Genomic DNA, 12,806 nt, shown 5'->3' on the forward strand with positions numbered 1-12,806 from the left:
CCTAGAAGTATAATTCTGGCATTCTTTTCTCCATTACTATTGTCCCACTTGCTATTCAACCCACTTTCCCTCAGGCATGAAACTATCCTTTCATGTAAGCTCACCGAAAAGGTCTGCAGGAAGATGTGTTTTCACCCAGTGGGTTTTAATTAAAAGAAAAAAGGGGTGGGGTGGGGGGGAAGAAAGGCCTACACAGGGAAAAAAAAAATCCAAACAAAACTGAAGTTCCTTCTTGGATTCATGTTCTTTGGAACTGCCTGAAGCGTAGAAAACATAGCGATCAAGTACTCTTTAGATCTATTGCATCGTTTCATCTGTTTTTGAACATTACCCTATATGGTTTTGAGTTCTGAGAGTATCAGGAAGGAAGAGCAAGTCAAAAACGAAATGGTGGAGAGGTCAGAAAGGGAATACCAGGGTGAAGAATTCATGCTGATTTCACTAGGAATTATCCAAATAACAAGGATGGCACTTTCTACCACAGGATCAGAATGTGGTAAGTAGTACTGTAGTAATGTCACAGTCTCTGTGGACGGCTTTGTTTAAACTTAAGCTTTTGTATAGATTGAACAGAGTAGAAGTAGAGGAAGAGCAGAATAGAAGTGAAGGAGGAGCAATGCAGCTGACTTACATAAATGAATTAGATTTACTGAGCAAGCTGTTATCTTTCAGAGAACTCCAAAGGAGTAGGCCAAAACTGAATCCTATTGTGCAGTATTCATGCATACCACATGGACTTCCTTGAGACTTGGACTTCCTTCCTCATGAGCTGAGAAGAAAAGAGGCAGACTGGCCTGTTCATGTGGAAAATACTGAGATCTAACTCACCAGATTTTTGTATTTAAAAAAGAGAATTTCTGATTTAACATCTTAAACTGAGTGATGTAAATTTCCAGTGTCTACCATGATATTTTTCTTTTATACTGCATAGATTGAATTTTCTAAAAATTCATTCCAAGAAGAGACTAGGGAGAGCTTTTATCCTCTAAATGCAATTTTTTTTTATGACCGCAATATGTCCTGAGTACATTGAGCAAGTTAGTATTAGATGTACGTGGACCAGATCTCTTAAGTCTAGCCTGTCTAGCTCCAATTTATAGATGGGAATATCAAAGTGCAGCTGGGTCCTGCATAGGATTTATAAATGTATGTAATGTTTTGCTGAAACTGACAATTAAATACAGGTCTAATCTCTTTTTTCCCACCCAGAATTTTTATTTGGAGGCAACATTTGGGCATAGAGTGATTCAAGCTGCAGATCTCACTAAGGAGGGACTAGCTGTAGCATCCTTAGTACCACAGTATAGGCAGAAACTGAGTCTGGACAGATGGGACACAGAGAAAGGCAGACATGCTATCATATAGTCTACTAACAGTTACCCAAAATTTGGCATTTTTATAAAATACAGCAATCATAACTCATGTATAGCACATGAGTAATGGGTCTTAGCATGCTTAAGCCGATAGGCATGTTGTTTTTTCATTTCTCAGTGTAGACGTAGCTCATGAGCCTTCAGAACATAGAGTCAAAGGGTTTTATGCATTTCAAGATTGTAAATCAAATCACTGCATGACCAGGAAGACAATCCAGGATTCCTAATGCCTAATCCTCTGCTCTGTGGAGATCTCCATAAAATGGATGAAACATCCCCTATCTGTACCATTTCTCCATTTGCCTGCTATCCAGATTCTTTATTCGGCACCACTGCACACCATTACAAAATGTAGTGTATGAAAGAGTGACTAACTCCCCGATCTACTTCATTCCATCAGGTAACTCCCTGCTTTTGAACTCATCCATGCAGCCTGACTTGACAGTGAGCAGAACATACAGTGGACCAATCTGCCTGCAGGATCCCATGGACAAGGAGCTAATGACAGAGTCTTCACTGTTTAACCCACTGTCAGACATCAAAGTGAAAGTTCAGAGTTCATTCATGGTTTCCCTAGGGGTGACAGAGAGGGCTGAATATCATGGAAAGGCACATTCTGGAACTTTTCCTCATGAGAATAGCAGGGGCTTTGGCACAATACATGCTAGAAGCAAGGCTACATACATTCAGAACCTTTCTTCTATTTCAACAAAAAGTGAGCTGAAGACAACTGCCATTTTTGGACACCTGGGTGGCCGTTTAGTGATTCCAAACACAGGTGGGTAGATCCTTTTTTATTATTATGATTAAAAGCCTATAAAATAAGTTTAGATGTAACTGGTTTTGCCTGGTGTATTATTTTATGAAAAAAAAGAAAAAGAAAAAAGGAGAGAATCCCTTAATACAAAGTTTGTAAAGTAGTGCATGTTGCCTACATAGATGATTATGGTCAGGACAAAGTTTGGGGTGAGTAGTAAATCTGCATTATGCCTATTTGAACTGTTGTAAATCATTGTCTCTCTTGAAGTCTTCAGCATTAAAATCATATTAATCAAAGCTCCCTGTCACTTACTCAGTTCCTGATCCAAAAGAAGGGCTCCTCAGGAAAGAGACTGTCATTGGAAGAGCATCTGTGATTACGAGGTCATATTCAAAGGGGAATGTAAATACATTAGTGTCTGACTGCGTTAACATTGTCAGAGTTCATTATGTTATTAAAGAAAAGTCCACGGCATACAAGAAGTGGATGCCTCTGGAGAATAACTTCCACTCTCAATGAACACCCTAGGGTGGCTTTTGTTAGCATTTACTTTTGGCTTTCTCATTTTTTCTTTAGCTTAATTCAAAGTTAACTGGTATGTTAAGATTGGGTTATGCACTGAAACATTGCAATAGAGATGCTGAATTTGCATTGCTTAAGAAGAAAAGTTTGTTTTGTGACTTCAGAGCTTTGTGAAGCACCATGAGATTCTGGACTTAGGTAATTGAGTTTGTTTAATTTACAGAAAACATATGACAACTATATTAGAATCAAATAAAGGGTGTTAATAAGGTCATACTCTGCAACATGTTGCACTGTAGCATGTTTGTGTCACGCTGAATAAAATTGCATATGTTGAACACTTTCTTGTTCAAAATGGCAAATATAACAGAACTAGCTCAATGCTACTACTGCCAGCTAACAGGGTATCTTTTGGACTCCTGTGCTCTATCATTCAAAGTCTTCTTTAAACTCAACTTTGATTGCAGTTGGTTAGTGTTTTCAAGTTTGTCTTATACTATCTGGTTGAACTGAATGCTTTACAGCTGCTGCACAGCCTTACCTTTCATGTTCCATAAAATCAGGATTTTTAAAAGCATAAAAAAACATGCACTGTATTTAAAGAAGACTGATATCAGTATATAACTGAAGGATATAATATTTAGTGCACAATGATGTGTAACATACAGAATGTATTCATTTCTTCACAGGTTTTTTTTGTTCAGGGGTGAATATTACAAAGGTAGATGCACTAAGTCAGTATAACAGTCATAAATGAAGAAGTCCCTCATACTATATATTTAGCTACTTTAAATAATGCTAGCCCCATCTATCAGATGATTTAAATGCTTATTTGATCTGCATGCAGTTTATGCATTTCTTTCTCTCTGTTTATGTAAGACTGAATTTGCCAGTCAGTTGTAAATTACAGTGACATTCCATCGTGTTACTACTTAGCTGAGGTTTTGCAAGTGTGACATATTCAAAGTATTTGATACCTAGTTTTTCCATACTGAGTATGCTATCTATACAACAGTGTAATTTCACTGGTATCCAGTTGAGAGCATCCTTGTTCATTTCTAATTTATACTAGTTGAGTAAAAGGAAAATCGTATCACTTGGATTCACTAGTTGTTATATGAACTAAAAGGTACAGTGATTTCCATACAAATTTAGTTTCATTTGGTTAGGTGATCTCTCTATTATGAGATTCCTTCTGATAACAGAATTACCAGATTTTACTTCAAGGTCAGAAATAGACAAAACGGTTCAAGAAAAGTTTAAACCATGATCATGTCTTGTAAAGCAGAGCTATGCAGATGACAAGATTTGTGCCACTAATACGCATTTCAACAAATAGGGCAAGAGTGAAAAAGAGTCAACAAATGATTATAAAATCTTTTATAACTGGCTTGCCCTCACTGCCTTCTAGAAATTGGCAAAGCCTAACCTAAAATTTACCAAAGGTGCAGATACTTTTTAATGTATTTATTATGGGAAAAAAAGAAAAGAATCAAATAGAGAACTCAAAACAGTTTGTTCTGTTGCTGTATCAGATAAAAGCCTGTCAAAGTAACAGGTTTCTTTCCCCCTCTTCCTTAATCAAGGCTCTCTGCTGTAGTGACTTGTCAAGAACAGGATCTTCTGGGTCCTTGTGCATGAAGCTAGTAGACATTTAAGTTTTACTCCATAAAGTGAAGCTTCCCTTCTGATGATGCAGATATCTAGATATATTCAGTCAGAGTACGTGCCTACTTTTGGTCTGGAAGAAAACAGGTCATTGAGATGAGGCTGAGATAATTTCACTCTGTCTTCTCGGAGGTCTACAAGCTGAGGCTGCATTTTAAATTTGGTTTGATTAAGTAGAACTTATTTTTGAAAGCTGATTAAAATTTGTTTATGCACAAGCTAGGGTTACAGTAACTTGTGTAGCTGCACAGTCCCTGGTACTTTAACGTTCCTGATTACCCTGCAGGAAGGGAAAGATGCTTGGTTTTGCTTTTGGGGAGGAGAAGGTATGGGGAAAGGAGAGGAAAAAGTCCAGACTTCCATGTTCACAAATCAAGTTGAAAGTTGACTCCATAGGGAGCAGAGGTTTTAAGTAGCCAGGTTCCATGACTGGGCAAAGACCTCACTACTAGGTACCAACCTTGCTGTACTCTTCTATATTCAGGGGGTTGTTTGAAAGCAATGATAGTGTCTACCTGGATTTTATCGTTGAAGATCTGAAAAAAAAATCCAGATAAAATGCAAGCATTTGTGGATTTTACCAAAAGCACAGAACTGACCTTTTTCCTGTTCCTGTGATGGGAAATGGTTGCACTGATTCCAGCTTTCAGTGTGAAAATGCTTGTCTATAATAGTAACGGAAGAACAGTATGTAAGGAATTTTTACGAACAAGGCTCCAAATAAGTGTAACAATTGCTGAATCTCTCTAATATTCATAGTAAGATCATGGTTGATAAGACATTTCATTGCGAGGAGACAGAGAACATGAGCCTAATTCTCAGCACAAATGAAAAACACTGACGATTATCAGCATTGCTACTGAACGTGTTCATATATTTGAAACACAAATAACCTTGATTTGTAAGGAGTCTTGGCCTGTGCAACCGTACAGCATATCTAGAGCTGAAAAATGTACTGCCCGGGATGCATCGGTAATGGAATTAAAGGAAGCCTTTTTTCATTTAATTGAATGTTTCTGTACTCCAGCATTGCTGCTTCTGATGAAAGGAAGGTAAGGAGGTTTTCCCCATTCCCATTATACCCAGTTTATTCTTTATTATAAACAGGAAGATACATTAAAGAGAAGAACTGTACTCTGTGGTCTCTTATGCGTTAGCTAATGAGAAAGATTTACTTCAAATACTTGCAACAGAGGAGCAAGAGCTCTGTGTGAACTGCAGGGATTAGCTTCTATGGCTTTGCTGTGTACCATGCATTCCTTGAAAAAGGCTACTGAGAGTTTTGCAGTAGTATGTTTATCCTTGAAACTTAATTGCTGTATTCTCTGGCTGCCAAAAAATTGCTTCTAGGTCCAAGCATCAGTGACATAGAATATTCCCTACAGGGACAAGATGACTCTGAGGACTGTTTACAGAACAAAGATTTTTTCGGTCCTGTGAGGCCAGGGCTGCGTGCAGATTTAGCTCAGTAGTGGATGAAATGAGAAGGTTGTTTTAGGGAAGCAAGTACTCTTATTATATGGTTTAAGACAATCAAAGCAACTGTGTTTATATACTGTTCTTGCTGGCAGCCTCACTGAAAGAGCTGAAGACTGAAGATCTCTCTTGTTTTCATAAATTATTCCCTTTTGTGTAAGTGCCGAAGTAGACAAAAAGTTTGCCTATACCTAGGGAAGAAGAGAGACCTTCAGTCACATCTAGACTATGAATCCAGCGTCACTCAGTGGCACAAAACTGCAGGAAGTCCATTCTTTAAAAGTTTTCTTGGGACAAGAAGATTTTAGTCATTTGAGTTTACAGTTTCTGGCTCTAAAAGGACCTTATTTTGATCTGTATCTTTGGAAGACTATGAAATATTAATAACTATATGAATCATATTAATAATGTGTATTTTTGGAACCACTATTTTAGAGGAGCATTCTTCTGTTCTGGTGGATAGCCCTCCTAGGTGCTGTAAATCATAGACCAGTTGTGAGGTTTTTCTCTTTCTCCAATACTTTTCCAAAAGATAAGCTCTGCCTTTGCTCTTTCCTAGGAGTCAGTCTGTTGATACCACATGGAGCTATTCCTGAAGAGAGTTCATGGGAAATCTATCTTGCCATCAATCAAAGGGAGTCCAGGTAAAAAGTACATAAAAAAACACACAATAATACCATCCAGAATCTGTGGAACTGTCTCATTTCATTGATGATTTGTCCATGCTGTCTCAAGGAATGGAATATGCAAGAGTCGTTCCATCTTCACTGTTGCTGGTGTGACCATGCTGTTGTGGCATAAGCCATATCCATATAAATGATACAAAAAGCAGGCATTTTGTGTGAGGCTGTGAAATCACATATAATTATTGCAAATGCTGTTAAGGATGAGATACCTCAAGGAAACCAGTGTATGATAGAGTGTTGAAATCAGCGTTGGTGAATGTATCATTTCTGATTCGCACACGACTTATATCACACAAGCATACTGACAGTACAGTTACTTAATTAATTACCTTTAATGGAAACTTCAGATCCAGAGACTCTCATAATCTGCAGACCACAGGTTAAAATTTACTATCTAGGTCACCAGTTTGAATGACCCTATGGCAGGTAGGTACAGAAGTGTTGCTACTTCATGACAGACTTTTGGTAACCTAGGTGATGTGAATAAATGAGTGCACAAGACCATTTTTAAATTTTGTTTGTTTTATAAATCACCATTGGAATGTGTTCCCTAGTTGGATTTGCCAGCAGCAGCTGATGAACGGTGGCAATTAAACTGCACTTTGTTCTCTAAGTAGTTTTTTCTACATTCTGTCTGGTGGGACAGGAAGGTGATGTTTGAAATACTGCTCTTATTTCACAAATGAATGAGTTAGTTCTCCAGAATTTCCAGTTCAACACTATGATATTCACTGCAAAGACAGGAAAAAGAGAAGGAAGAAGAAAGAGGTTTTTGGTAAATGCAGGTCGGTCTCTCTCTCTCTTTTTTTTTTTTTAATGTTGGTGTCATTGCATGTTGCAAGTGTCTGTTATACAAAAGGCACCTAGCTCATTTCTGGGTGCTTTTAAAACCTAGTTGCTCTGTTAGATACAGGGTGCAAAAAACTCTTGTGAGTTCCACATGTGGATGTTTTCACTGATTCTGTTATAATCACTGGAGTTGTCTTTGTTCTGCATTGGATGGACTGGAATTTGGGCCAAAGTCACTTGCTTTAGAATGGATTTTTCTGTTTTATTTTTATGAAAAAAAACAGCCAGACAAACAGATGGTTTTAACAGGTTTTGATTGATACACTTTTCAGCCATCTGAATGGGGTAGAAAAAAACCAGACTTGTCTAGAAGCTGTGGGTTGCACTGGCATACAAGGAGCCTGGGTTCACTTTCATTGCCCATGGGCTTCTGTATGCTGAAAGTGGGAGGAAATGCTGTTACTTCAGAATTAATACCTGTTTTACATGTGTGGATGAAAGGTGATAGAGAAAAGTACCAAACCATTTTACAGAATTGCTAACCAAACATATGGTCTGTAATGCAGATACCCCTAAAAGGTAGAACATCATTCAGTTGGGCAAGCACGATGCTCAGAAGTGGAAAAAGGGAAAATAGTGGATTAAAGGGTAGCTTTTCTTCACTTCACAAGTTGCTGATGCGTGACCATTAAAACTGCACAAGCTGTAAATTCCAAATGAAACCTTGTGCACACCTTATTGCCTTCAGCGAAGTTTAATTTAGTATGGAAGTTAAACAGATCAATAGATGCATATGAGAATGAAGGCCTGAGTTTTTCTCATGGGGATTTGAACTCACTGGAAATGGGAACCTTGCATGTCTTAAATGTGTCTGAGAGAACAAGGTTCATATTGTTCAGATTTAGATTTCTAAGGACTAGCAGGGTTGGCTGTCACTTCTATTGTAATCTTCATTTAGCTGGTGAGGTAGGTTGGTATGAGGTATATGTTAAACCCAGTGATAGAAACAGAGCAGATAGATAGTGCAATCTGATAGAGCTATTCTTTCTGAATTCACTATCATTCTGTAATAAAAAACATCCCTATCATCTGTGCGCTACAGGTACCATCATGAGATACCAGCTGTTTCTGCTGTAAATTGATACAATCCTCTGTGGAATGGGAATTTCATTGTATCTTAAATAGAAAACACATTCAGGTTTGAAAATTCTTCAGTGTTCACATAACTGAACAAATCAGTGATGGAACTGGTGGTCTCTCTGGAAAGGCAACAGATCAAAAAGTCTTTTGGACACACATATGGGTTTTACTGCATAGATCCTCAGTGATACTTCTGGCAGTTTGGACATCCTAAAGCAGCATTGAGGGACTCCTTACAGGGAAAAATAGCCAAGCTAAACCTCCAAACCCCATATGTGCTCTGATGCTGGCAGAAAGCACAGGTTATTGATGTCTGTGAAAGAAACAACAAAGCTATTGATTCTGGCCCAAGTGAGAACTAGAGTGAAATATTCTCTTGTCTCCTTGCTTAATTTTGTCTTCATGCTTAAACCAGAAGGGCTGAGCAGAGCCACACTGGAATAGACAGCCATCTGCTGGTTTGTTCCTTGAACCAGAACTCCTCAAGCTGTGTCACTGCAGTTACTTACAGGCTGCAGGCAGTTACAGCTAGTGAGTGGTTCAGTGCAGCTAGGAACAGTGTCACTTGGTAAGTGTAAGTCCCAGTACTGTTGGCCAGATAATCTTTTTGCTAGCTGTGTTCAACCAAGAATCAGCCAGAATCTGTGGGTAACTTACATGAAAGAGCTTAGGAAAGGAAAGATGAACTTGTGGTTTAGGTGTTGTACGGAGAATCTCAAAATCTTGGCTCATTCCAGTGCTGGTTTTGTTACCAATTCTCTTGTGACCTCAGGCAAATGGCTTACTCTTCTTACGTTTCCATGCCTGGTTTATAATAGGAAGAAAATGATGCCTGTCCATTTACATGTTAATTTTTAAGGGCAGTGACTCTCTTCAGCAATGATTTGATACACAGCCTAGCAGAAGGTGATTCAAATATCACTTCCAGTGTCTAAGCACCATTGCAATGAAGTTACACTCAGAAAGTGAAAGCTGTTCAGTTAACAGATAAATTCTTTCTCTATATGGTTTCTAAAAGCTTGCTTGTGTGGAGGAGTAGGTCCTTCATGAGAAAGCTAAGCATCCTTTATCCCTGCTTTTGCAATGGCAAATGATGTGCCAGTGCATGCTAACAGTAATGTGAGATGGGGAGTATACTGCCAAGGGACTGGAATCTAGACACAGTGGGACAGTTTAGGCTGTATGGAAATGCAGTATTATTTTGGAAAGAGAATCATCAACAACCCTTTGTTGCAAGTATTGTTCCACGAGTGCTTAAATGCAACTATACAACTTGAATTTAGCATGATCATGTTCACTATTCATCAAGATGGACAAATCCAGTCACCTGTAGGATATCGTTTAAAACAAAACTAAAAAAGACCAAGCTCTCCCCTCAAAAAGCCCTTCCGAAGAACAGGGCAAACTGCATTTCTTCAAAAAAAGCAAAAGAATATTTCAGTAGGTGTGAGAGCAGAGCTCTGTAGATGATAGCACAGAAATAATTCAGGATCCCCTGATGAGCTGCAAGCTTGTGACTAGAGGTTGCATGACCACTCACAGTAGCCGATGAACCCCACGTGCTCATCACAGAAGAGCTAGCATGGGGTCTAGTGTGTGGCTGTTGTCTCTGAAATGCTAATACTCCGCAACCAACTGCTGCCAGCACGCATACTTGAAGAGGTTTTTTAAAAGGCAAAAATAAATAAAAATTATATGCTGCAATTCAATTAGATTTTTATGAAGGAGAGAAATATTGGCCAGCTGTGGGTCCTCCAGAGTACCCTGTCTTACTGGGGTCTAGAAATAATAGAAGAACAGCTGTAGCAAAATCACGAGAAGCCCTGATGCCTTTTACGTAGCTTGATGCTTTGGCTTTCAAGCTTTCATTTTGTATAGAAGAAGCATAATGCTCTGATTTGAAAAATTAAAATTTGTAAGAAAAAAAGACGTGGGAGAGAGGCAGGAGAAGCTGCAAATTACGATTATTGTGATGAGCCCTGAGAGGAGATAACTGCTAGGTCAGCACATTGAGGATGATGTCTTACCTCTAGAAATTGCCACTACCCGACACTATTTAGGTAAAGAGAGGAAACCTTTTCATGTACTCAGTGGGTTGGCGTGTTTTTTTTTTTTTTTTTTTTTTTTTTGTGTCACTTTGCATTTTGTAGGTATTTGCTAATGAAGAAGTAGGTGCTACTGAGCACAGTGAAAGGTTTGAAATTTCAGTCAGAAAGGGCTGATATTCCAATTGTCTGTTGCTAGAACCTGCTGTCACAGTGGAGGGCTATGGGGCATGAGCAAGCATTTGGGCTCCTGTGTTCTTTTCTCAATTCTGTGATTCACTTTGAAGCAGCAAAAAAATTGTTTAAATTCTTCTACATGACTTTAATAGAGGTAAAGCTTTATAAGGTACCCACTGTGAAAACTCTATCAAAGAGAAGCATATTATCAGTCTACAATCCATTTTTCTTTCTCCTTTCTTGCAAACCTTAACCTTCTACACTTCACCCTACACACTGCTGTCATTTTAATAGTATGTTTTAATACCACACTGATTGCAGTTTGAGAAAAGATGAGAATAGCCAAAGTGAGTCTTAATTAAGCTGAAGTTGAAAAGATAACAGTAGCCTGTGCTTGTTCAGAACTTTCCTTCAGCAAGGAGGAAAGTCACGTGTCTGCACGTCTGATTGCGTGCTGAAAAGATGATCCACATTGTATAATGATACTTTATCTATGTGTGTGATTTCTTTTATTGACAGTTGTTCTGGAAGAACTATCAAGCTCTATTAGAATGATTTATCATAAACATTATTTCCAATTTAGTTAATTACCATGTAGTGAGGATACTACACGTAAGAACTCATCGCAAGTTGAGCCTGAACTCTGTGCTTCAGAAGAACATAGAGTAGCTTGGAGGATCTGATAATGAATGCATTGTCTGCTGTCTTTGGAGTATTGTATGTTATTGGGGTTTGTTTAAATTTAAAAAAAACCCACGTCACATGGCTGGTTCCACAATGAAAACAAAGCATATAAAAGCATATAAATGAATTCCTTGCTGCGTGCTGAGATTAGGTGGTGAGATCACAAATCTAAGATGGTAATATTATGTAAGTCGCTATACATCCCTAGGCATACCCTTCCTACTTGTGTTAAGGGTCGACCGACTTTTTCTAGAAAACCTTGCAACTCTTTGGCAAGGGGTAGTAGGATTTTAAAAGCCAGGACTATATATGCGCTTAGTAGCCTACAGTGTAAACAAATTGTTTTTCTTGACTTGTGCCAGTACTAACTCTGAAGATTTGGGTCCCTGAATAAGTTTACTGAAACCCTCACATGCATTCTTCCACAGCATAAAACCTCATGGGAGCTGCACAAGTATAGGAGTGTTTTTAGCTAGTTTCATGCAAAAACTTACGAGTTTTGAATAAACTTCTTAAATTGCGAATATACCTCTACATTCTAAATATCAGAGAAAGCTTAATTAATTCTGAAGCTGCAATAATTCTGAAAATACTACTGTGATGTTTTATGGTGAATGTAAGAGTGGAAAGATTAGAGTGAGGAAAAACAAAAGAAGTAAAGGAAACTAAGAGGACAGAGAAGTCAAGAACTCACGCTATTACTCCCCTTTTTTGTCTTTCCGTTTTTATGATTCTAGTAGAAACATGAATGTTCAATGATAACTGAACAAATTTGACTGAACAATATGCAAACTGGAATGTATTTCTGGTGTGCGCTTAACTTTGTGTCCAGCATCTACACATAGTATTCACATATTGTAATTTACATATACAGAATGAAACCAGACAGTGTTGCCCAGATTTAAACATATTTTGTAATTGTATAATTTGAAAAACCAGACCTTCATAATGGTATGCACATAACAAAGCATTTATAAGCAAAGTTATATCTAAATATAAAAATGTACAAATAATGTACCTTTACCTTCCAAAGGGAAAATTTTCTCATCTTGCAAAAGCAGCCCACAGTAATAGAATCCAATTGTGCTGTAAACTGCAGGGTTGATGAGTAGAGTGTTTAAATTTGATGTTGTTTCTTTTTTAAATTGATTTTGTAAACTATGAATTTATTTTGCTTTTTTCCAAGTTCATTTGTATGTGTAGGGGTGCAAAAGGGATGGGAAAAAACAGCATTTGTGTGTCTGTAGCAATGCAAGACCAAATATTTGTGCCATCCAAGGAGTGAACTATAATTAGAAATCCAGACTGAAGGCACAGATGTGTTCATTACTGGACAGACTTCACTTCCCAGGTATCATGGTGTATCTAGGAGCCTGTGATGCTGTCAGGTTCTCTGTTGCAGATGCTTACGATAAGCCACTGAGGGAGTTTGTGTTGAAAGGTAAATGTGAATGTCTCCTGAGAAATTCATTATGTCACCATTTTT

At 38.1% G+C, this 12,806-nt stretch overlaps 1 protein-coding gene and 1 long non-coding RNA gene across 2 annotated transcripts in view; one reads left to right on the top strand and one right to left on the bottom strand.

The window, feature by feature from the left end:
* Positions 1–12,806, top strand: part of UNC5D (unc-5 netrin receptor D) — a 171,415-nt gene that overhangs the window by 131,741 nt on the left and 26,868 nt on the right. Inside the window, exons 9-10 of the mRNA XM_026122357.2 lie at positions 1,774–2,151; positions 6,359–6,443. Of these exons, the coding sequence (XP_025978142.2) occupies positions 1,774–2,151; positions 6,359–6,443 (463 nt within the window). The remainder of the gene's footprint in view (positions 1–1,773; positions 2,152–6,358; positions 6,444–12,806) is intronic.
* LOC112996711 (uncharacterized) overlaps positions 1–12,806 on the bottom strand; it is a 178,170-nt gene that overhangs the window by 24,202 nt on the left and 141,162 nt on the right. The window lies entirely within an intron of this gene.

This window comes from Dromaius novaehollandiae, chromosome 26, assembly GCF_036370855.1.
Source record: "Dromaius novaehollandiae isolate bDroNov1 chromosome 26, bDroNov1.hap1, whole genome shotgun sequence".
NCBI classification, from domain to species: Eukaryota; Metazoa; Chordata; class Aves; order Casuariiformes; family Dromaiidae; genus Dromaius; species Dromaius novaehollandiae.